Here is a 25,209-nt window from a genome sequence, read left to right as displayed (position 1 = left end):
TGTGAGGTCCCTGGAGGAATCCGAGTCATAGAGACAGAAGGTACGTTTAATTTTTGAGGAAACTTCATACTGGTTTCCGAGTCATAGAGACAGAAGGTATGACGGTGGGTGCCAGGGGTCGGGGCAGGAGCTGGGGAGTTTGTGTTCAATTGAGACAGGGTTTCATTTGGGGAAGAAGAGCTCAGGAGATGGGTGCTGATGTTGGTAGCACAATGTTAATGTCCTGATGTCACTGAATTGTACAGTTAAATGATAAGATGATAAATTTTCTTATGTTTATTTGTCACAATAAAAAAATACCAAATATTCCAACCCTGCCTGCGGCACCAGGGGCTGCTTCTTCTCCCACACATGGCGGCCACAGAGGCGGTCTAGTGGGTTCCTGAGTCCAGGCTGTGCGATAGATTCCACCCTCCGGGGGAGGATTGGGGGGAGCTCCAGTCTGGCCCTGTGCTGACTGACTGGCCCCTGACGACAGAGCTGGCTGCTTTGTGTGGCCTCACTCAGGGCCACGCCCACTTGAGCCCCTTCTCCACACTACCCTTTCCCGGCCCTGTGAGGAGGCCCTTGGAGCGTTCCTGTCCCCATTGGCCCCTGCTGACCCCTGTCCTGGCTGTGGCTGCCGCTGGTCTCCTTCCTGCTTTGAAAATCTTCACGGCTCAGCTGTCTGCTCCTCACTTGCTTCTGCCAGGCTCCGAGGGCGGGCACCTTCCCGAGGTCGATGCTGGTCGGCCACATACCTGCTTCTCCTTCGGTGGCCCTGAGCATCTACAAACACCTGGACAGCCACCATCAGACAGACTTATCCTCACGACCCCAGCCCACTTTCTGTAAGGAAGGGTCTTCCTGCTTCGCCAGCCTCTCCATTAACCTTGGGGTGAGTTGTCCCGTCACCTCCTTCCACACCTAGTCCTGCCTGTTTCCTGCCTTGAAGGAGCGGCAGGGGTGGAGGAGATGGTTCAAATTTATGGGCACACCCAAGGGCTGGATCTCTGTGGGAGGAGGAGGCAGGCCAGTGCTGGCTGTGTCACATCAGGGGGCCTGGGACTCCTCCCAGGGGGCCTGGCTTACCCTCCTAGCAAGCCCCTCACCACTTAGGGATTTTCACTCCTCACCGGGTGCTGAGACACGGGGGTTTGGGTGGAAGGCCCCTCCCGCCCTCCTGGGAATTCCTGAAATACAGGATCTGTGCTCTCGCCCTGAATTACATGGAGGTGGAAGCTGGACAAACATGCAATCGAGGTTGTTGTGTGAGCCTCGGGCAATTCCCTTCCTGAGCCACCAAGGCCCCGATGGAACGTGTCCGATAAGCCCACTCCACTGTGCACACCGGGTCCTCCTCCCCTCACTCACCACACCACACCGCCCCACCGGGCTCTGCAGGGCAGTGGGCCTGGGCTGTGGCCTGCAGGTCTCTGGCCAAACGCTTCCCAGGCGAGCGGGCACCTGCATCTCCTGTGCCAGCAGCCCCGCCCTCCCTGCTCTGCCCTGCCTGGTCCAGGTGCAGCTTATGACCATCTTCCTGGCCTTCACCTATCCACAGCTCCAAGGCCTTGTCCAAGTGCCTGTGGCCACCTTCATGTGGGCTCCAGGATACACTGAGGACCATTCCCCACCCAGGGAGACAGTGTCTGACAGTGTGACACTCTGATTTTGTTCCCCTCCCAACTGCCAGTGCTCACAGGGCCACTCCCCTCCCCTCCTCCCCTGGCCTAGCGGGGAGGACCCTGCTCCACTGTCTCCTGATGGGCAGCTCGTGGGGTGTGGAGCTGGACCTTGTCCTGACTCAGAGCCCTGGGCGCTCTGGGTATACAGGGGTCCATTTGTCCCCTGGGCAAATTCAGAGACAGTTGTAAGATTCCTGGGAAAGTGAGAATCCCGAGAATCCCACTCGCAGACAGGGAAGCCACAGGAACAGGACCCAAGACTGAGAGTCAGGTTGAGGGCTGCAGGATCAGCTCCCCTGCAGCCACTCCCCTCCCTCCAGGCCAGAGTCCCCTGGAGACAGGGGGGCCATGCAAAGGTCGGTGTGTGCAGGGAAAAGATCGAGATGCAGGTGTTATGTGAGGTCCGAGCAGCAGCCCTGGGCGAGGGGCAGAAGTGCTCTGGGCAACCCCCAAGGACAGGGCTGGGCCAGGTGTGAGGAGGGAAATTGGTCTTGTTTGATTGTGTCATGGGCTCCCCGGGTCAGGTGGGGAGCTCCCCATCCTAGGAGGCATGGGAGCAGAGACCCATTCACTGGGGCTGCAGCTCCACAGAAGGGCTTCCAAGCACCAGGAAGTGAGTGCCTTGGATCCTGGTTCTGCCCACAGCTCTGACTCAGGCTCACAATCTGACTCAGGCACACAGCTCCCGGGTGGGCTGCGGCAGGGAGGGGGTGCGGGGGCGGGGGGCATGTTTGCGATAGCTGTCGGCCTTCTCCATGGAGCCATCTCCACGTTTGCTGTTTACAGACGCTACAGCGGGGGGTACCTGATGCACACAGCCAGCCCGGAGGGGCCAAGGGTCACAGGGGCGGCTCCCACCCGCTGGTTGGAACTTGCTCAGCCCTGAGCAGAGAGGCAGTTGGGCTGGGCAGGGTGCCCAGCACAGGTGCTGGAGGGACTGGCAGGGCAGGGCTTTTCAGCCCCAAGAGGTGGAGCCAAGGAGACTTCCCCTAGAACCAGACTCACTCCAGCTCCAGGCCCAGGTGGGTGCTCCTCTCAAGCTGAAGGCCAGGTGGGGTTGGGGGTGGGGGTCCGGCAACTTGAGGGCCCAAGGCTGGTGGTGGGCATCAGGGGGCACTGGACCCAGACCTTGCAGGAGGAAGGGGCAGGATTCACACCTGGACTTTGGTGGGTACCAAGTTCGAAGTTCCCAGCTTCAAGGGTGGGGGCACAGGTGCCTGAGAAAATGCTCAGGTTACCATGGAAATGCAGGCCCCAGCTCTGGTCTGAGGCTGGTTGCTTTCAGGATGCCTCCGAAAGAGACGGTTGGGAGGTGGTGGCCCAGAGACGGCCCCCGCACTCAGGGTCTTGGGCAGCCACCGCCCTGCCTCACCTTTCACATCTCAGCAAAGGGGAATGTCTTTTGTCCAAACGCCAATCTAGTGGTGGTGGTGGTGGGGGTGATGTCACAGAGACCCTAAGGCTGCTGCTACTGGAATAAGCGTGGGAGGGGGAACAAAAACAGGACCCCCACCTCCAGGGACAGCACAGTAGCAGGGAACGGGAGGGGGGCGGCGGGGAAGCCAGGCCCAGGAGGGCGGGAGTCTCAGCTTGAATGTGCCTTGGGCCTAGAGGCTGAGGCAGTGTGAGAGAGGGAGGAGCCCAGTGAGGCCCCTCCCCGGCAACCAGGCCCCCTCTCTGCCCGCTCCTGTGGCATTCCTAATTGTTGATGACTGACTCACCCTCACTTCAAAGGCTTGGGCCAAGTTCAGCTATTTAACCTGCTGCACCCCACACCACTCTGGAATTCTGCTCTGCGGGGAGCTGGCGCCCCACCTGTGGACCTGCTCCTCACCTGGGCAGGTGCCTCCTCCCGGTCTTCGGCACAGCCCCTCCAGGGCGATGTCCTCTGCCCTGGCCCCAGCCATGGCCGTGCAGGTGCCCCTGTGGCACCACTACCTGCAGGCCATCCGCTCGCGGGAGGCGTCCCGGGCGCAGGACTACCAGCGTGCAGAGAACGTGCTGCTCACCGTGCTGGAGCGCGTGCATGCCCAGGACCCCCGCTTCCTTGTGGATTACTCCCGAGACCTGGAGGCCTTGCAGTTTGCCCTGCGCTCCTCGGACAGCCCAGTGGACATGGAGGTGCCCCTGAGGGTGGACGCTGAAGCCCTCCTGAGTGAGGAACCAGGGGCCAGCGAGATGGGCGATGGCCCCGTGACCTGCCGCCTGGGTGTCCCTAGAGAAGGGGCCGGCTTGGAGCAGTGGGTGACTGACGACGTCTTCACCGCCTCCTTGAACAGCAGCACCAAGTGCTGCGGCCACATTGTGCCCAGCAAGGTCCTGCACGTCCTCAAGGACCTTCTGGTGGCTGCCATCGTGCACTGCAAGCACCATGGCCTCATCACGCCAGGTAGTGGGCAAGCTCTCTGTGCATGCATGAGTCCATACGTGTGATGGTGGTGAGTGCACGCACACCTGTGTGAGTGCTCAGTGTGTGTGTCAGGGGCACACAAGTTGGGGGACATTGCTCTGAGTTCTAAGAAGACATGTTTCATGTTATGTGAGTTTTACATGGTGATTTTGATAGTAACGTTTTAATGGATGCTCCTTTGTAAGCGGCTGGAATCTATGACAGGTGTGCTGTTTTCCAGCTGATCTGCTTCAGGAGGGACCCTGATGCAGTTGTGTTGTCAGTCCCAGCTGGACCCGACAGTCCTCCCAGCTGTCCTCACTTCCAGCCTCAGGTCACATTGCACTGGGACAGGACACTGTGTGCGTATGTGTGCGCACGCGTGTGTGTGTGACTGTGTGACTGTGAATGCATGTACATGTGTGAGCATGCACATGTGTGAGTGTGGGTGTGTGCATACATGCACATGTGTGCACAGGACTGGTTCAACTTATGGCCCAGTTGCTATTTGATATCTTGGGCCCCAAGTGGGATCTGTGGCAGGTACCGTCAGATGAGCCAGGGGTCTGGCCTCAGTCTCTCCTCTGGTGCCTTGTTGATGTGGTCTGGATGGTGGCCCACTCCAGGGGACAGGGCCAGGAGTGGCAGGCTCCCCTCCCCCAGGACTGTGAGGGGCTAGAAGCACAGGTGCGGGTTCTGCAGGGCCCAGGACAGTCCATCTTCCTGGGGGTCAGGAAAAAGACGTCAGGTTGTCCTGGCAGGCAATTAGGGACTGAAACAGAATGTCCTGCCTCCTTGGGAGGGACAGGTACGCGTGGGGTGGCTGCCACCTGGTATTAGTCTGGCCCTCACATCTGCCATGAGATCAGTGAGTGGGGATGGTCAGACCCCTGAGGGACGGTGACCTGCCCCAGACTGCCCAGGTGTGGAGCCCAGGTCTGGCTGCAATCCAGGCTCCGGCCCACCTGGTGACATGGTCACCTTAGCCACCTGGGCAGCCCATAGGACCAACCTTCTTCCTGTGGGTTCTAGGGAAGCTGGGCATCCTTCTCCATGCCAACATAAAGATTCAGAAGAGGCCAGGCTTCTGGATAGACTTGTAACACAGGAGGGGTGGCTCCCCATTCCAGCCCCTCCCCAGACCTGGCTGGTAACCTGGGCAGTTGACCCCCATCTTGGGGCTGATGACGGACACTGCCCTCACAGGGTGCCGGGCCTGTCATTAGCTGTTCCTAAAGCCCGGCCTGCAGACATCTTAGCTGACCATCTCTGAACCTTCCAATTATCGAAGGCAGCTCCGGCAAGGCCTTTCTGAGACCTAGCCTGGCTGTTCCCACCTGGTCCTGTCACCTTCAGGCCCTCTGTCCTGCCTAGGGGACAGACCCACCAATTGGTTGAACACAAGGCTCTGCCCAGCCCGGGGTCCTTCAGGCACATTCTAGGCTGCCAGGCCCCTCCTCACCTTCCCCAGGTCCCCTCCTCCTGGCTGAGAAGGCAGCCACACCCAGGGGCTGGCCACCTGCAGGCAGGGAAATACCAAGCATTGCTTCCTGACACCTCCCTTAAAAGGAAGTGTGAGCTGCAGGTGACTAGGTTCAGGCTGTCCACCCCACCCCACCCCCGCCCTGGGAGCCCCTGGGAACTGTGACACCAGGCCAGACTGGGGGGAGTGGCTGGGATGAGTGGCAGGTGTGGCTGGCTACCTTCCAAGCCACCATTTCATGGACAAAATGTGTGACCAGTGGTAGCTAAGGAAATGAAGTCACCTGTGGCTTTGCATAACAGGTGCCTCAAATGCTAAAAGGGAGGGACTGGGGATCACTGAACCCCTCTCTCCCTTTAACTGATGGGAAAACTGAGGCCCATTCCAGGGTTGGAGTAGCCCAGGTGTCAGGGACAGGACCAGCCCTGGGCAGGTCCCAGGAGGTGGCCTAAGAGCTGCCCTGCAGGAGACTAGGAGGAGCCCCCTGTCCTCCTTTCTGGAGGACCCCCCAAGGCCCTGGACTCTCCAGGGCAGACTGTGTCTGCTGTAGGACAGGGGGAAGGACAACCGAGGGAGAAGGCCAGTGTGCCCAGTATCCCCCACCTCCCGAGCCCCAGTACCATGACCACATGGAACGTCCCTTCTGGGTGGTCTGGGGGCTCTGTGTAGGGGAGCAGGCTCTGGACTGAGCCCCATGGGGCCTGAGTGGGAAGGGGATCGGGAAGCATTTCTGCTGGAATGTTCTGTCTCCCCTACCCCCCGGATGTCAGTGGAATTTAGGGCAGCCAGGCTTGTCCACTGTCAGCCTTCAGGGAGGGCCTCCTGGACACTGGGCACCAAGCCTGCTCCTCCAAACCCCAGGTCTTCAGGGACATTGCTCATTCCCTTCTGAGCAGACCTGTCCTTCACTTCCCAGCCCCTCCCGTGAGGGGTGTCTGAGCCGGCAGACAAGCCACTCAGAGAGAAGTGTTAGAGACCCTTCCTGACCTTCCTCCTTGAGAGAGGGGCCAGGTCTCAGAGCCACCTTAGTGTCCCGGCAGGGTTGGGCCAGTGGGGCCCTTGGACCCAGCCAATGGGGCAGTGGCCAGGATCACTGGCCGAGGGCCCTGCCCTGGGGCAGAACTGCTCCTCTTGGGGTGGTGGCCTCTCCTGGCCCAGCCTGGGCAGCTGCTGCCACCCCTCCTCCAGCAGAGAGGGCTGCAGGGGACATGGCCATGGGGTGGAACAGAGCCTGTGTCAGGAGGGCCTGGGAGGTGCCCATGGCGAAGCCTCAGTGCAGGTGCTGCTGTCATCGTGGAGGCTGCAAACTCCTGAGCTGACTGCATCCTCACGACATGAGTCAGCCGGCTGGGTTGTGGGAACAGATACCACAGCCAGGCGCTAAAACAACTTAAATTTAGTTCCTCAGTCCTCAGGCTGGAAGTCCAAGGCCACGGTGTGGGCAGGGTTGGTTTCTCCTGAGGCCTCTGGCCAGTCCTCACATGGCCTCTTCTCTGGGTGGGATTCCCTGACATCTCTTCCATAAGGACCAGACGTATCAGATTAGCACCCACCCCGATGGCCTCATTTTGCTTCACCTTTTTAAAGACCCCCACCTCCAAATACAATCACAGTCTGAGCTGCTGGGGGGTTAGGGCTTCCACACCTGAGTTTTCGGGGACACAATTCTGCCCATAACAGTTGTGCAGGCACCTGCTGTGCCAGCCCCACGCCTGGCTGAGGTTCTGGGTTGATACCGGTGTTGGGGGATGGAGGGGCCTGCAGGTGTGGGCCTGGGTGGGGCCGACAGGGCTGCAGGTGAGGGCCGAGGAGAGTCTTGGGAAGGCAGGGTTAGGCACAGATGAGGGGCCAGCAGGGCGGCCATTGCAGGTTCTCTGAAGGCGGACAGCCTGCGGGAGGAGGAGCTACGCCTGTCGCTGCTGGTGTCCAGTGGCTGGAGGACAATCCGCTTCAACGTGGTGCCTGTGGTGCGGTGGAAGCACAGGGTGCCTGTCCTGGAGGGGGCCCAGCGGGCGCCCGGGTTCCCCGAAGGCAGCTTGAAAAGGATCATCAGCCAAGAGGTGGCCCTGGTGCCCACCAGCGCCCAGCTCTGGAGGTAGGCGGCCCCTCCTGGGTCAGTGGGGTCCTGGGGAGTGGGCAGGAAGGAATCACCCCTGCTGCTCCATGGACATCCCTACCACACAGAGGTTACAGGACTGTCAGGGGAATTCAGGATACCCCGCCGCCCCGAGCTTTGGGGAGAGGGCTGTGTGGTGGAACCCTTCATGACCAGCCCGGTGCGGGAAAGCAGCGAAGCGGACAGGTGGCTTGTCCAGGGTCCCGGCAGATTCCAGGAGCAGCTGAGAGGGTGGTCAGGATCTAATGAGACAAATTAGCACTGGAGCTTCACTCCATCTGGGCTGCTCTTCCAGATTCGTGTCCCCGCTCCCAGGAGTCCCCCACCCAAGGTATTTAGTTGTGATGTCCTCTCCCTGGCCTGGCTGAGGAGCCCAGCAATCTCGCAGGGGGTCGCGGGGGGGCGGTGGTGGCATCTGCTGGGAAGAGAGCCTGGGAAGGTTCTGTGGGAGGGAGGGAGGGAGGGAGGGAGTGGGGGGCACAGGGCAGAGGCTGAGCTTCCTGCAGACCCCACACCAGGGCCTGGCGAACACCATTGGGATCTACTCTGCTTAACTGCAGCTGGCACACAGGCCACTATGATTTGGCCAGGGTGACCCCCCCTGCCAGCTCTCATGTCGGGGGTGAAGTGTGCAGGTGGGTGATGTTTGTAAAGCTGGTGATGCCTTTTTGTGGTTTTCTGCTGCTCAGAAAGGCTCAGTAGAGCACCTGGGAGCCACCCCACCCACCTGGCCCATCTTTGCATGAAGGTGGGGGTGGCCCTTGGGGGAGGAGCAGGAGGGGGATCCCAGGGATGGAGGAAGGGAGGGTCCTGGGATCCCCCTCCTGCTCCTGGCCCTTCCCCTGGCTGCCGAGTGGTGTGCACTGTGCTGTGGGCACTGCTGGGGGCAGGATTCTGAGTCCCTTTGTGGTCTGAAGCTGCCAGAGTGGGGCATGGAATGAAGACATCATACCTGCCAGGCTGGGGCGGCTCCTCCCACACCCCTGCCAGGGACCAGAAGCCTCAGCTGCTCCACCCTGGGCTGCTGAGAGTGGCACCTTCCAGGCCCCAAAAAAGGCTTGGCTAGCCCAAAGGCTCCCCATGTCCCTCCGTGCTCTGGGTCTCTGTGTAAACCAGACACTTCACACCGGACAGCTCCCTCTGCAGGCCATTCCTGAAACTGCACGAAGCCCGGCTGCGTGCATCCCGCCAGCCGCTGCCAAGGCCTGGGCTGTCCCCTGGGGCTCAGGAGCTGCCTATCCTGGGGCGGCTTTCCTTTCTGGGGGTAAGCTGTGGATGCAGGGAGCCACGACACCTGACCGAGGCCGAGATGCTGACCACGAGTGGTGTGTCTGTCTGGGCCCCCAGGGTCTCCATGGACTACCTGCTCACCAGGCTGCTTAGTGCGCTGGGCTCCCTGCCCGGCCACCGCCTGGACAGCCTCTCCATCCTGGACCGGGTCAACCATGAGAGCTGGTGCGACAGCGGCCAGAGCCCCGGCCTGACCTTTGACCACCTGAAGGTACGTGTGGGAGGCTTAGGAGCCCTGTTCCCACTCTGCTGGGCCTTTGTCTATAACCAGGGGCCCAGGGCAGGGGACCCCACGTTGGACACTTGGGCCGGCTCTGACCAATGCACAGCCTGGAGCAAGCTCTGAGTCAGAGGCCTCTGAGGCCTTGCCGGGTTCCCAGAGGCCCAGGCTCACAAGTGACATCTGGCTGCTGAGTGCGGTGGCACCCCAGACCTGCCTTTGCCATCCCAGAGCTGGTGACCCCGGGGGTTCTCCTGGCCCTTTGGGTTGGGTGGCACAAAGCCAGCCTGCCCCCAAGCTCATGTCAGCCCTGGGAGGCGCCTGTCCTCCGGCATGGAGTCTGTGAATGTTACCGGCCAGGGCTCCCTCGCTGAGTGGAGCCAGCCCAGCCCTGGCCCCCCTCCTCTGCTGCCCAGTGGCTCCGTGACAGCACTGGAACTTGTCCTCCTAGGGCTGGTACTGTCAGGCGCTGGAAAAGCAGGGGCAGGAGCTCACAGGATGGTGCAGGGGAAGTGGGTGGGGCCATGGAGTCTTGGGGTCTCTGCCCGGAGAGGGCAGTGAGAGGCCTTGGAATGCTGCTCCATGACACGGGTCGGAGGTTAAGAGGTGTGGTCCAACCTGGTGCAGAAGAAACTTCACCAGGAGTCCCCATGCGACCTCAAGCCACTCACTGTCCCTCTCAGAACTCCATCCACCCCCTGAGGGGGTGCCAACTTCTGAGGGGGTCCTTTGGAGTCTGACACAGGGTGGCTCCTGCAGTGAAGTAGGGGTAATGGGATGGCAGAGGGGTATGTAAAGCAAAAGGAGAGGGGGACTCAGGACCAGGGTGCGAGGGCAGCCAGGTAAGTCTAATTGTGGCTTTCAGACATATTCTGGGCCTAGGTGTCCTGGGCACACAGACTAGGGCAGGGAATGCCATGGAGTGGGGCCCTTAGGGTGGAGCTATAGGGCATGAGTAGGAGTTCAGTGGGAGTGGGGCGTGCGGAAAGGGCCAGAGGATGGTAGGAGCCTCACATCCCCTCAGAAGGATCTTGGTGGCTGGCGTCGGGGTGCCATGGAGGCATGGGGAGGAGGCTGGGTGGGGACCTGCTCAGCTACAGTGCCCTCCCGCCCCCAGGAGTCAAGGGAGGCACCATGGTGGGCACAGCTGGTAGGGAGGGTCGAGGACTCACTCTGGGGCACCCAGGGGAGCCATAAAGAGTGGGGAAAAGTGCCTGTGGGCAGGGAGGTTCTGGTGTGGGGGAGGGGGGAGGGCTGGAGGGTCTGTCCACATCCTGACCCAGGGCCTGACCCACTGTCTTCCCAAAGGCCGTGCTGCTCTGGGCCTCGGTGCTCTTCCCGGCGCCCGAGGACTGGGTGGAGCTGCAGGGCGCTGTGTACCGTCTGCTCGTGGTGCTGCTGTGCTGCTTGGCCACCAGGAAGCTGCCCCACTTCCTCCACCCCGAGCACAACCTGCTGCAGGACACCAGCCTGGACCTCAATGCCCTCTACCAGCGCGTGGAGCACTTCGCCAGCCAGCCTGAGGCGTCCCTGCGCATCCACGTCACCCACCTGGGCCGCAGCCCCCCGCCGCGCATCGGCCACGGGGTCAAGGCGCTCCTGCAGCTGCCCGCCAGTGACCCCACCTACTGGGCCACCGCCTATTTTGATGTCCTGCTGGACAAGGTGGGCACAGACAGTTGAGGGGGCCTTGGGCAGACCCAGGGTCACATGTGGTGGGGATGAGTCCTGGTCACCCTGCTCCCCCTGCCCCCTCTGCTCAGGGTCAGGAGCTTGAGCAAGGAGGTTGGTCAGGTCAGGCCTCTAGACAGCTTCTGTCAGGAAAGGATGTGACATTGGGCCAAATAGGCCATGATGGCCCCCTGCCCACCAGTGGCTCCACAGGCCCAGGACCGCTGTCTCGGAACTAGGGAAGCATGTCCCAGCCTGACCCTGTTCCCCCCAGAACCACCCAAACCCACAGTGAGAGCACTCGGAGCCCCAGCAGCTACCCTGGGCTCCAGTCCTCCTGAAGGGGCGTGGCCTCTGTGGGCCTCATTGGCAGGATCCCTGGACCCAGCAGTCCCATGTCATGTCCCTTGGCATTTAGGGGGTGCCTGTCTGTTCTACCAGCTGCCCCTCTCAAGCCCCAAGGTTCCACCAGCTCTGCTGACCCTCCCTTCCTTCATCCCTGGGAGCCCCCTCCTGCTCCTCCCCCAAGGGCCACCCCCACCTTCATGCCAAAGAGCCAACATGTCCCCTTCCAGGGTTCACCCAGAGACATGGAGTGATGGTAGTGGGAGGGGTTACCCACATTCAGGCCTCAGCAAGCACCTGCCCAGGCCTCCTTGGTGTCAGGCCATCCAGGGACACCTGGGTGTGAGGAAGGCCCTGGGGGAGGGGGCCTAGGCAGGTCCAGCTGCAGGGAGGACTGTCCAGGTGAGACCCAGAGGCAGGAAGCCCAGTGGTCAGGGGCAGATCTTGTCCCATGCTGTGTCTGGGGCTCAGTGGTGTGCTCCCAGATGTCTCTGTGACCCCTCTGTCCCCGCCCCGCCCCGCCCGCAGTTCCAGGTCTTCCACATCCAGGATAAGGACCGGATCTCCGCCATGCAGAGCATATTCCGGAAGACCAAGTCCCTGGGCGGCGAGGACAGCTGAGTGGGCGCCTGGGCTCTGCCGCTGCTACACTGCCCCACGGAGGCTCCTGGGACACGGGCAGAAGGCCTTCACCTTGAGGCGGGTGGTGGGTCGTGGAGGGACTTTGTCCGGGGAGGTGGCCTCATGGGAGTCTAAGAGTGCAGGACAGCGGGCCTTCTGGGAGCAGCTGCCTCGTCTCCAGGGGTGAGGGGCGTGTGCTTATTGTGTCCATCCACCTGCATGGTGCCGTCAAGACTCAGAAAACTGAGTGCCTGGACCTCGAGGACTCGTCCCGTCTGTGTCAAATGCTATTCCGTGAGGTGAAATACTATGTGTCTGATCTTGAATAAATTAATGTACCCCCCAAGGAATAGCAAGAGTTCTTGTACCTGCCCACCTACCACAAGCACAAGGATGGGGCCTGCAGCCTCACTGGATTTTGGAAATGGACCTTGGGAAGGTCCATTTGCTGGATGGCTCGGAGACGGTGAGTTCTGAGTGGGTCCAAGCACAGACTGGCTGTCCCGCAGGTTCATGGGCTGGGGTCCCGAGGGAGAACGGGCACCACGCGGCGTCTCTGGAAAACCCTAGCGTAGAAGCTGAGGTTCTGCAGCAGAGAACAATAGTTCACTGTTCAAAGCACAGTGTCTGCACGACGTGGGGCCCCAGCGGAGGATGAGCCCCGGCCACGGGAACCCAGGCCACTACGTGCCCACCACGAGCTCCGTGTTACAGCTCCTTGCAATGAGGCAGGAAAACATAAGTAAAAGGCATGAATATTGGAAAAGAAGAAGTAAAACTGTCATTATTCACAGACAACTTGATTATTTACATAGAAAACCCTAAGGAATTCACAGAGAAACTACCAGACTTGTTAATTTAACAAGTCGAGAGATACAAGGTTAATAGAGAAAAATGAACTGTATTTCTATATATTACAAGTAAACCACTGGAAATAAAAATTTAACAATACCACTAACAATAGCATAAAAACATCACACACACACAAATATGTCTAACAAAGGCTATGTGAGACTTCCACACTGAAAACTAGAAACAGCACTACATATAATCTCAAGCGATCCAAATTAATGTTTAGGTCTTTAGAATTTTTAAATTAAAAATTTAGAATATTTTGATGCTTTCCATTGTATGTAACTTGATACCTAGATTTAGTGCCATTCCATCAAAACTCCAATACACTCTAAACAAGACAATTCTAGAATTTACGTAGAAATTCAAAGGCTCTAGGACAGGAGAAACAATTTTGAAATAACAAAATCGGAGGATTCGAACCACCTGACTTCAGACCTACTATGAAGCTGCAGTAATTAAGACAGTGTGGCGCTAACGTGAGGATAACTAAATACAACAACACAGAATGGAGAGACCAGAGAAGACCTATGCATGGGGTCAGCCGACGAAGTGGTCAAGTCCACTAATTAGATGGGGAAGGAAAGTCTGGTCATGGTGGATGAATTGTACCTTGACCCCCTCTCCACTCCATCTCAAAATTAATATGGCGTGGATCATAAACCTATACATCAAAGCTGACACCAGTGTTTCTAGAAAAAACATAGTAAGATATCTTTAGGATCACAAAGTAGGCAAATGTTTCCTAGACAGCATTCAAACAGCACAGACCATAAAAGAAAACACGTGTGCTTCATCAACATTTAAAATATCTGGTCTTTGAAAGACACGATATGAGTGCAGGTAAGCCACAGAATAGGAGAAAATTCTCATAGCAACGTGTCTGACAGTATCCAGAACCTATCAAATAACTATCACAAGTTGACAATAACAAGATGAAAATCAGAAGATTCTTAGGAATTATCTATGTGACACCTACATAAGTAGACAACTACCATCCAAAACCTTGGAGCGAGCTGTTGATCGCAAAAGTAGACAGCTTCCATGGAGACAATACAATAAAAGTAATTTCCTGATTTCGCAGCAAAAAAAAAAAAAAAAAAAAGATGAAAGTCAAATAATGTGAGCAAAACCCTTGGGCTGACACTCCTCAAAAGGAAATGCATGAATGGCCAATAAACACATGAAAAGATGCTCAACACCATCAATCATCAGGGAAATGCATAATAAAATCAAAGTAGATTCAATTTCACACTCACTCTGGGGTGGGGGTGGGGGGGGCGGGTCGTGGGAGACAACGCCAAGTGATGGTGAGGATGTGGAGCAACAGGAACTCTCCTCCACTCTGGTGAGAATGTAAAACGTTGCAACCACCTCTGAGGACTTGGTAGCAGGGCTTACAAAGTTAAAGCTGTCCTTACCGTGTGACCCATAATTCCACTCTAGGTATTTACCCAAGAGAAATGAATAGGTGTCCACATAAAGCCTATCTAAGAATGGCCATTACCTCCGTATTCATGATAGGCCCCTGTTGGAAGTCAGCCAGAGGTCCATCAGCAGCAGGTGATGCACCAATTTTGATATATCCATGCAATGCCATAGTACCCAGCAACAAAGACTCACCGCATTCCCACAGCAACGAAGTGCTAAGGGAAAGAAGCAGACAGGCTAGAGAATATACTGTGTGGTTCCATTTATACGAACTCCAGTCACAATAGTGATCGGTGGTGATGGAAATCAGTGGGAGGTGGGGCACTGACTGGATGGGGAGCTCAGGGGACCTGCCACTGGATGGTGCTTGTCTGCATCTGGGGAAGCCCAACCAAGACAGGGCTGCTCTCAGGACAAAGGACAAAGTCTTGAAGGTGACCTGCATGGCCCTGTTCGGGCCCCCAAACTTTCTGGCCTCTTCTGGAAAAGCACCCATCCCTACCTTTGCTTTCTGGACTTCAGACCCTCTGGCCCTCACAGGTCCTGTGCTGACCATAGCTATCATGTGAGTGTCCCACTAGTGCCGAGCACCGGGGGTGGGTGGCCTCTGATCTGCTCAGGGAACTACCCCAGTGCTCTGGGTGAGTGACAGGGGCAGAGCCAGGCTGACCCCTTCCATTCACAAAGACAGGACTGCACTGGACTGGGGAGTCCACCCTGTCCGGCCTTCCTCCTGGGGGATCTTAGGACCAGTGAGGACCTGGAAATGTGGGCATGGCTCTGACTGCCCAGAGCATACCCTGGTCCAGAGTAGGGCAGAGTAGGTTAGTAGGTCAGAAACTTCAAATTAGGGAGAGGCTGAGGGGGCTCAGTCCAAGTGAGGGCAGAGCGTGTGGACAGAAGGTCCGAGAGAGCCAAACCAAGGAGTGGGGAGGCCGGGGCTCCAGGCCTCCCTCAGCTGCACATTAGAGGGTCTGGTGGCGGCCGGGCAGAGGTCCTCCCATCTCGGTGCCTGTGCTGGCCTGCGGGCCAGGTCTCCAGGCTCAGGTCCCAGCTGTGTGCTCCAGGCACATTCTGCCTTCACCCTCAACTCAGGTCACGGATCACCTGAGGCTGTGGGTTCCCCTGGAGGCAGTGTGTGGCCATGTGTTTTGCAGATGTGAGATCTGGGGTCCCTACACACCCCATCTTCTAGCCCCAGGGAAGCCCTAAGCGAGGATCTGCCGTGAGCTCCCCCAACAAAGGTGCAGTCAGGGGGCAGCAGCGCCTTCCTGCCAGACTCTTCCGCAGCCCAGCCCGCACAGTGAGGACAGGTGACCACCGGTTCTTTATTGAGTGTTCTCAGAAGGCCAGTGACCTGGGGACTGCAGCTCATTTGGGGGGAGCTGAGGATCCTGAGCCCAAAGGGCCATTTCCAGGGAGTTCTACTAGGAAGGAGAAGGGCCACTTGGGGCTGGGGCAGTGGCCTATCCTGCCCCGGGGCCCAAGGGCATGGCCGGGTGCCCAAGTCATAGCTTGTTCCGGGGGCAGTGCTGCAGGGCCTCCTGCAGGGCCTCAATCACTCGGTCCACGTTCTCCCGGGTGGCGTTGTAGCCCAGGAGGCCGATCCGCAGCACCTGGGGGGCAAGGGCGGCGAGACGTCATCCTCCACCCAGGACCGCACCTGGCCCTGGCTGAGGTCTGGCAGAGCCAGGTGGGCTCCCAACGAGGGGACTCCCACCCAGGGTACACAGGGAAGCCAGAGCTTCCTCCAGTCACACAGGGAGCTCCCACACCCAGGCAGGGCCCACAGAGCTCGAGAAGGGTATCCAGGGTGGCGGTCAGAGAAGGCCACTCAGAATCACCCTCTCAGTGGGCACAGCTGGACCTGGGCACAGGGCCTCCTGCCTGCTCTGCCCCACAGAGGGGAGGAAGGACATTCTGGGTGGAATTGGGGAAGAAGGGCCCAGATTCCCCCGCACAAATCCCTGGGGTTTGGAGAAAGATGTTCCCTTCCGGACACCCCCGCTGCCCTGGTCCTTGGGCGACTGCCGACCTCAGCCTGGACCCAGGCACAGCCATGCTCCATGTGGGGGTGAACCTAGTTTCTGTGGTAGGTATGGCCACCCCTCACCTTCCCCAAGGAGGGCCCAAGGCCGCCCGTGATTTCGATGGAGAAGTGGTCTATGAGGTACTTGACGATGTCTCTCCAGTCGTAGCCAGCAGGCACGGCAATCGTGGTGACGGTGGGCAGCCGGAGCGCCTGCAGGACAGGCCTGGCTCAGCACCATCCTGACGGCTCCGGGCCAGCCCCACCCACCCTGGCCTTGGGCTTCAGAGGAACAGGTGGGGCTGGGGGAAAACTGGGGTGTCGCAGGCTGCTGCTCAACCCCCAAGTGCTTCCATATGGCTGTTCCCTCAAGCAGGTCACACCCACCCTGTGTCAGGGGGGCTTCAGTTGCCTGCTGACACTTGGGGTGCCTGGCTCATTCAGCTGACCTTCCCCCCAGTCAAAGCCCATGACTGGTTGGGCTCTGGAGGCCGATGGGAATCTTCCAGGTCAGGGATCCCCCATAACTATTCCAGGTGGAGGGGCTTTGGGGGAGACTGAGATTCAGAGGCCAGAGAGCCATGACCTTGATAGGGATGGCCCCCCAGGATTGTCCCCAACCCCCAGGACCACAGGAACCTGCGTCCATATAGAGGGAACTGGGCAGGAGCTGTCCCCCTCCTCAGACCCCCATGGGGCAGAGCCTCCCTCCCCTCCCCCAACCCCTGGCCCTGCCCTCCTTACGGGATCCTTCACGAAGAGCTGCAGGCCCAGCCCTTGAAGGCGCCCGTGCAGGTAAGCGGTGACGTCCCGGTGCCGTCGCCAGCTGTTCTCCAGGCCCTGCTCAGCGAGAGGGCACCAGCAGGCAGGTGGGTGGGGAGGAGAAAGCAGATTCCCATCCACAGGGGCAGCTTCAGACTGGGGGGCTCCAAGCCTGCCCGGGACTTTGAGCCCCTTGAGAGTCTCCTTGAGCCCCCAGGTTTGGGGCTATGGCTCTGTGCCAGGGGCTACCTCTGGTGAGGGGGACGGGGCCAGCCAGCACTGGAGCCCTGGGGAGGTGAGTCGAGACCACCTTGTCCAGGTGGGGGGCTGGCCCGGGGAGGGCAGGGGGTTTCTCAGTCACACACTGCCCCCTGTCTTCCCAGCACACTGACCACAACCCAAGTTCCATGTGGCTCCACCCTCTCCCTGCCCTACACCCTCACACCCAGCCCACCTTCAGAGCCACCCGCTGTGACACAGGGCCCAGCCTGGGGCTGGTGACCTCTGCCTCCTCGATGCCAGCTCAGCCCTGGGGCGGTGGCTTCATGAGTGGACACAGGAGGGCAAGCGCGACCAGCTCAGCACTGAGCCTTGAGGAGAGGCCGCCCACAGCCCGGTCTCTTCCTGACCCCTGGGCTGGGGGCCAGCCGTGGCCCCGGGGGAAGGTCAGGACGGTGAAGGTGGGCTGTGCTGCAGCTGTGTCCTGTCTGTACCCCGCAGAGTCAGCCCAGCCTGTGTAGACAGTCGTCCCAGCACTGTCCCTGTCTGGCTCCTGACCCCAGCCTGGGGGCTGGATGTGGCTGCAGGAAAGTGCCCGGCTGCTGAACTTGCGTCATTGTACACTCACAAACCTGGCTCCTGGCCTCACTCCGGGCCCCTCCACCCCTCCACTCTGCATACCTCGCCTCTCCTCAAGACCCCTCCTGCTGGCTGGGCCCTCACGGACGGTGTCACTCAGCACCTACCCGCCCTGGGTTCTGTCCCCGGCCACCCTCGGCCCTCAGCTGGTGCTCTCCTGCCTCACCTCTTCTGCGATGAGGGCCAGGCTCTCTCTCAGGCTGAACAAGCTTATGACGGGGGTCGTGTGGTGGTACCTGGAAGACGGGGATGGGTGGGCTTGGTCCACAGTCACTGGGCTGGGGCCGGGCAGCCCCAGTTGGGTCAGGCTCTGTGTCAACTGGGCCAGCTCCCTTCCAGTGTGGGAACCAGTGACTCAGAGCTGGAAGGGCAGCTGGATCTGCAGGAGCAGAGCTCAGAGGGGCACTGGCCACACCTCAGTGGGATGATGTCAGGCACAGAGGCCCCATGCTGGCTCCCACCTCCCAACTGGCCTCCCTGGGCCCCAGTGGCCCCAAGGAATCCACACTGCACCCACTAGGCCCGCTGGGTAGGGCACAATTCCCAGTGTCCCTGTCCCCATGTGTGACATAAGGCGCCTTGGGTTATGGCCAAAGCCACCTCACAGAGAGCCCCGGGTTCATCTCCTTCTTCTGAGACATGGGTAAACTGAGGCCCAGAAATGGGGAGATGTGGCCAGGTCCAAAGTACCTGCTGCCACACTTTTAGGGGGACAGGGATTTGTGAAAGGGTGGTGGGGGGCCATTTGGCTGGCCCTGAGCCCCCAGGCCAGGGAGAAATGGGGGAGTGTAGGTGGGGGCATTGATGGGGAGCTTGAAACAAAGTAATACTGATGAAGGGCCGAGGGTAGTGAGAGGTCACCCACATACACACACACCCCTCAGGCACACCCAGCCCAGCCCACCCCTGCCCTCACATCCTGGGCTTGTCGTCACAGCCCCAGATGTTGGCCAGCCACTTCATATCCAGGTAGAAGGAGTAGGGCTTCGTCTTCCGGGTGTAGATCTTATTTCTGGGGAGGAAGAACCAGCCTGAGTGCCCACCTGTCCAGCTGACGCCTGTGGGACCATCCCCCAGGCCCTCCTGTTCCTCAGAGGTGGGGACCTGGGACAGGCCCAGTCTTGCTGGCCCTTGGACTTGGCCTGCACCTCTGCCACTTGGGTGTGACCCTGCCGCATGGGGACTGCCGCATTGGTGAGTCCAAACACATAAAAACGACAAAGAGGAAACTGAGGCTGGGGGCCCACCTCTCCTGGGGTATAGTCTGTGAAGCTGGGTATAGTTGAGGGCCTATAGGCAGCCTCATCCCCAGGCTGGGCACCTCCAGATTGGCCTCGCAAACTGGGCCTCTCCCCGAGCTCTGGACTCAGACCCCGCTGCCTCCTTGACCCTCCCACGGTCATCTCAGACTTCCTGTCCACACAGAATTCCTGATCTCACCCCAGATAGTCTCTGTTCTGGTAAATGGCACCAACACTAACCTGGTGACAACCTGCTGGGACCGGTCTCCTATCCCCTCCCCCAGACCGCCCAGGCCTGGCTTAGGGCTGGACACTGGGGACGTGGGGGACATTGGGGGGACATTGCAGCCAGCGAAGATGGCCTGTGCCTGGCCCATGCCCGCCCCGGGGAGCAGCTCCTGCCTCAGATCCTAGATGCTGAGCCAGGGCTGGCGGCAGAGGGGGCTGGCCCTGGGCCCTGTTCTTGCTTGAGGCCGGAGAACTTCTGAGTACCAGGCCCTGCATCCCACACACAAGCGGATGCTCTACGAGAAGGGTCTTTTGAAGGCCAGTCTGGCCAGGCCATTGCTGCACACCTATGGCCCTCACCAGGTTCAGCCCCCTGCCCCCTGGGAACCAGAGCTTTGGCACCCCTGTCCAGGCTGGGCACCTGTCCAGGGTAGGTGACGAGCATTCTAGGGGCATCTCGGAGCACGACTCAAGGCACCCTCCCCTACCTCCTGGGGGCCATCTGGACTCACTGCACACCCAGCCCTGGATTGGGGGCCCAGGGGCCACTCACTTGGCCTTGTCACTGAAGGAGATGAGTGCGGTGCCCGGAGGGGAATTCAGGACCTTCTGGGAACCCGAGTACAAGACATCGATGCCTGTGGGGAGGAGGGACACGTGTTCCCAGGGGCCATGCCCCACCCAGGGTGGGGTCATTCCAGCTCGGGTGCCCCTGAAGCCCAGGACCTGGCAAGTCTGACAGTTTGGGGTAACCTGGGGACCCATCATGCAACTGGCATCTGGAGTGAGAGGGACACCCTTGCAGGGCCAGTCCTACCCTGTGGAGTCTTGATGCTGTCCCCATTGAAGTGGAGTGAGCTTGGGACACCCAATGAGTGTCCACTTGGTATGGGGAGAGCCATGGCCTGGTGTCCGAGTGTGTGAGTGCAGTGGGGACAGTGAAAAGGAGGGAAAGAGGTTTTCCTTTCACACTTTGGAGTACTGGCCCCCTAATCTGTCACAAAAAGCCTACAATGCCATCACCTGAGGAGGCCTTGTAATTCTGGACGGCAGCAAAGAATATCAGGGCTCTGAGGATAAAGGGCCGAGCAAATCTGAGCTGTGCCCACCTAATGATCCCCTGACGGTGGGGCCCAAAGGAATGGCTTCAATTGTGCACTCACAGGCCTGAATGAGAATGTTCTCACAGCTTATTCCTAAGAGCCTAAAACTGGAAAGAAGCCCAAGTCTGCCAAGAGGAGAAGGGTGCAGTGGAGTGTGTGCATGTAATCAATGAAAACTGAAGAACCGCGCCCAGGGGCATCGCAGTCCCCTACCTCCTCCCAGCCCTCCTGCAGGGGTTCTGAGTGCCTCCCCACATATTAACTCCGGAGAAGCTCCCGCCTGCCCCCACACCAGCGCCTGGTGGCTCAGTAGAAACAATGGGTGTTGATCAGTTCATGGAGCCTCGCTGGCTGGGGTGTCGGGGGCACACCCTTACCTTGCTGATCCATGTGGATGGGGGCCCCGCCCAGGGATGCCACAGAGTCCACCAGGAGCAGGCACTGGTACCTGGGGGAGGGCAGCAGAGTGAAGCAGGAGGGACTTCAGCTCCCTGCCCTGCCCTGCCGGCCGGCCCCGGGATCCCCATACAGGGGTGCGTGAGGGCTGCCCAAGCGGCCTGTGGTCCTGGGATGCCTGGGGCCTCTGAGGGCTCAGCGCCAAGTGTGTGTGTGGGGTCCAGGAACCGCGCAGCATGAGCCTGGGCCTCCCTCTGCCAGCAGCCTGCTGACTGTAGGTCAGGGCCCAGGGAGGACAGAGTCCAGAAACAGCCCAAGCCAAAGCTTTACCTCTTCCCCACCTCCACGTTTTCTTATAAAAAAGGCCAAGACATGGGAACAGCCAAAGTGTCCCCACAGATGAGCCTGTCCCCACAGATGAGCCTGTCCCCACAGGTGAGCCTGTCTCCACAGCTGAACCTGTCCCCACAGGGTAGAGGACTGGATGGAGAAGACGTGGTACATGTACACAGTGGGATACTGCTCAGCCATAAGAAAGGATGAAATACTGCCATTTGCAACACCATGGATGGACCTTGAGAATATTATACTAAGTGAAATAAGTCAGTCAGAAAAAGCTAAAAACCATATGATTTCTCTCTGATGTGGGATATGAAACTGAAACTTATGGACACAAACAGCAGTGTGGTGGTTGCCAGAGGGAAGGGGCTGGGGGTGAAGGGGGTCCTAACATATGGTGAGGGGAGAAGATTTCACTTTGGGTGGATGAGCACACAGTGGACAGGCTCACCTGTGGGGACAGGTTCAGCTGTGGGGACAGGTTCAGCTGTGGGGACAGGCTCAGCTGTGGGGACAGGCTCACCTGTGGGGGACAGACTCAGCTGTGGGGACAGGCTCAGCTGTGGGGACAGGTTCAGCTGTGGGGACAGGCTCAGCTGTGGGGACAGGCTCAGCTGTGGGGACAGGCTCAGCTGTGGGGACAGGCTCACCTGTGGGGACAGGTTCAGCTGTGGGGACAGGCTCACCTGTGGCAGAGCTCCCCATAGCCATCAAGGGGCTGCAGCACGCCACTGGAGGACTCCCCATGGGTCAGGAACAGCAGCACCGGCTTGTGCTGGGCCAGGCCCTGGGTGGGGACAGAGGTGACAGCTTTGGGCAGAGCCAGTGCCAGCTCGTGCCCCCAGCAGGACTTTTCCTGGTGAAGATGGGGCAGGATGCGTCCCCAAGCACTCCCTTCCTCCCCTGGTAGGCGTACCCTCCTGATCTGCACATGTGCTGATGTAGGGGACGGCACCTCGACTCTGGGAGGAGGCTTGTTCCAGGAAGAGAGGGACTTTCCTCCCAGAGGCCCAGGGAGAGTGGCCTCAGCCTCTGGCCGTCTGTTGGGACCTTCATGAGGTCAGCTGAGTCCCCAGGTCAGGGCCTCGGGTGTCAGGTCCTGTTCTGCTCCCCAGCTCTTGCCTCTAGCCCCTCTGGTCCTGCCCACAGGGCTGGGCTCCTGACTCAGTTTCCCTGCCAGGCAGAACCCTACCTATCAGGCTTCCCACCTGCTCCCAGGTATCACCTGAGGGTCACGTGGTGCTGGGCAGTCATCTGCCCCAGCCTCCCAGCCCCAAGCCCACCCAGCTGACCGGTCCCCTCCCTTCCCCGGGGTCGTACCTCCTCCACCTCCTGCTTTGTGTAGTGGCCTCCAGGGTCCTTGATCATCGGGTGCGTGCGGGCTCCTGGGGGCAGGAGCAGAGTGAGCAGAGAGCCAGCCCTGCCCCAGCACACAGGGCAGGAGCCACTGTTGGGACAGCATTGTGCTGAGTAGGCCACATGAGGGCAGGGACCCACCCCAGCCCCAGCCACTGCATAGGGGAGGAAAGTGGGGTGTGCTCAATGAGGCTGCTCTTCGTCAGCTGAGGTTTTGGGGTGCGCAGGGCAATAATGCGCCTGGCTCAGCTGTGCTGTCCCTTCCTCGGGCGGCCTTCCCCAAGTCCAGCCAGGCTGGGCATCCCAGCACTCCTCACTAGGGAAACAAACAAGCATTTGTGCAAGGCCCAGTGGACGGTGCCTTCCCAGCAGAGGAAGGACTGAAGGAAGGAAAGAATGGATGCGGGAGGGGGCTCCAGGAAAACAGGCCCTAGTCCTGCTCCCTCTGTCCCAGCCTTGCATCCCCGCACACAGCGAGCCCCAGAGCCATGCGCAGCAGATGAGGAGGCCCCAGGACCATGCAAGGCTCAGGGGAGAGCCCAAGGTTGGGGGTGGGCAGTCAGAGCCACTGGATTGTGGGTGCTGAGGTGCTGGCCTCTGCCCAACCAGTGTGTGCACTAAAGGGGACCAGGGGAGGGGTTGGGAACCCTTGAACTGTCGGAAGTTGTCTATTAACTGATGGAGTGCGGCCATGCGTGGAGCTGACCATGCAGGAGGATTTCCAAATGCACCATCAATCATTAAACCCAGGGCTCACTCCTGCTCTTGATCTTTGTCTCTCAAGAACATTTTCTCTGGAAGTGAAACGCTGTCCATTCCTCCATATTTTGTGGCTTCACAGAAAGAGTTTGTTTCTGAGACTTTTGAGGGGGGACTTCAGCCTCTGAAACCCTGTCCTAAGGCAGAGCAGGGGTGACCCTGCGGACCCCAGCGAGCTGTGGGCGCTGAGACGGAGGATTCCCTGCAGTGCCACCCATGCGCTCCACAAACAGCTGTCCCCCACTCTGGGAGACCAGGGAGATGGGACCCTCAAGCATCCTGACACCTAGACTGGCCAGAAGGTGACCACAGAGGGGGGTGGGCAGGGGCCAAGGTTGGTACCTGGGGTGAGGGGGCTGCCAGGCATCCTGCCAGAGGCAGGAGGATGGGGAAGGGTGGAGGGGGGGCCACACCCCACCCTCTGCCCCATCCCTTACCTATGCGCTCCCCGATCTCGGCTGCCCGCTGTCCCCAAATGCCGTTGACCCCAACCAGGAAGGAGTCCCCAGGCTCCAGGAGGTTGAACAGAGCAGCCTCCAGGGCACAGTGCCCCGAGCCACTGACGGCCAGTGTGAGGCGGTTCCTGGTCTGGAACACGTACTGGATGCCTTGCTTGATCTCATCCATTATCTGGGGGTGGTGGGGGTGCAGGTCAGACGCAGCTCCCGGCCCTCCTGCAGTGAGGAGGCGGCTCAGGGACTGACCCGCCCCCACAGCCCACCTGGAACATCTCCTTGTGCATGTGGCCGATCATCTGCAGTCCCCCGGCCGCCAGGACGCGTGGAGCCAGGTTGGAGGGGCCGGGCCCCAGCAGGAGCCGGCTGGGCACCGACAGGGGCTTGAGCAGGGCCTCTGGGGGGGTCACCAGCAGCTGGTGCGAGGCCATGGTGCGCACCCAGCCTGCCACCCGGGGCCCCAGGGCCACACTGGCAGAGGTCAGAGTGCGGAGCATTTCCCGGCTGGCCCCGTGCTGGACGGCGTGCCTGTCACACAGGCGCACAGGCGGTGTCAGAGGTGAGGCCTGTGGATGGGCTCCCGCTCCAGCTCCGCCCGCTGCCCGCTGCCTGCCTGTGGTGGTTACCTGACCCTTTGTCAGTGCTTAGCCTTCTGCCAGGGCCTGACAGCTGGGGTGTTGAACCCCTGGCGGGGAGGAGGCACCTTCAGAGACCAGTCAATGGAAAACAGAGCCTGGACGTCCTCCGCCCCCAGCACCCTCTCCCCGGCTCCTCCCAGCCATCTGGGGTGCTCCCCAGCCCAGTGCTTGTGCTGGGCTCAGGGGGTCCCAAAGTTTTTATTAAAGGACCGGAGAGCAAATATTTCAGGTCTGGCAGGCCTTACAGTCTGTGCTGCAAACACTCGACCAGGCTGTTGGAGTGCAGAGCAGCCACCGCGTTGTGGCCGTGTTCAATAAACTTCTATTTACAAAACAAACCATGGGCCAGATTTGGCTCAGACACATGTGTACACACACATGTACACACACACGCACATACACGTGCATACTGAGGATATGGTCATTCCTGATCCTTTTGAAAATAAGTATTTCTTCTGCTTCTCCATGCCCACAGCCCTGAGGTTTGGCATTTACACAGGTAACCAAGAGCACACGCAGGGGGTGGGGGTGAGCCTCCTCTCCTTGCTGAGTCGACAGGCAGGTAGAATACATGTAAGTCAAGGGTCCCTGCAGGAGAAGGAGCCAGACCCATCAAGGGGGCCCCCAGCGGAGCCGCTGGTGTCCCCAGAAGCCAGAGAGGCCCCGGTGTTGCCTGTGACCTGGTGAAGGAGGCGCTGGGCCTGTGATCTCTGAGCAACTGGCAGGCTTCCTTCAGTTCTGTGCTCAGGGCTCTGACCCCCTGGGCCATAGTGACCAGGAGACGTCAGGGCTTCTGCAGGTGGCTGAGGAGGCTGCACCGCTGCCTGGGGCTCAGCAGGAGACTTGCTCCATTCAGCACTCATTGCTGGGACTGGGTTTGTGTGACATCCTGGGGGCGTGGGGATCCCACCAGTTTTAGCCTGGCTGGTCAGTTATAGCCCGAGTACCTAGGAACCTTAC

The 25,209-nt window shown here is 59.7% G+C and overlaps 2 protein-coding genes across 2 annotated transcripts; one reads left to right on the top strand and one right to left on the bottom strand.

The window, feature by feature from the left end:
- The first annotated feature begins 2,416 nt into the window (after positions 1-2,416).
- On the top strand, positions 2,417-13,002 carry MAB21L4 (mab-21 like 4). Its single transcript, XM_079783229.1, has 6 exons — positions 2,417-2,689; positions 3,402-4,056; positions 7,409-7,634; positions 9,003-9,156; positions 10,474-10,830; positions 11,710-13,002. Exons 2-6 carry the CDS (start codon positions 3,549-3,551, stop codon positions 11,800-11,802), a joined length of 1,338 nt encoding a protein of 445 aa, XP_079639355.1. The 5' UTR covers positions 2,417-2,689; positions 3,402-3,548; the 3' UTR covers positions 11,803-13,002.
- Positions 13,003-15,428: 2,426 nt separating this feature from the next.
- Positions 15,429-24,108, bottom strand: AGXT (alanine--glyoxylate aminotransferase; the record flags this gene model as incomplete). The annotated part of the gene is made up of 11 exons (XM_079781828.1): positions 15,429-15,701; positions 16,199-16,327; positions 16,859-16,954; positions 17,901-17,970; positions 18,651-18,746; positions 19,757-19,841; positions 20,684-20,754; positions 21,728-21,828; positions 22,362-22,426; positions 23,594-23,786; positions 23,878-24,108. The coding sequence occupies 11 exons, from the start codon at positions 24,106-24,108 to the stop codon at positions 15,594-15,596; spliced, it is 1,245 nt and encodes a 414-aa protein (XP_079637954.1). The 3' UTR covers positions 15,429-15,593.
- Between the last annotated feature and the right edge of the window lie 1,101 nt (positions 24,109-25,209).

The sequence above is a fragment of the Cnephaeus nilssonii genome (genome assembly GCF_951640355.1).
Source record: "Cnephaeus nilssonii genome assembly, chromosome: 10".
NCBI classification, from domain to species: Eukaryota; Metazoa; Chordata; class Mammalia; order Chiroptera; family Vespertilionidae; genus Cnephaeus; species Cnephaeus nilssonii.
This window is presented reverse-complemented; position numbering and strand designations above follow the sequence as displayed.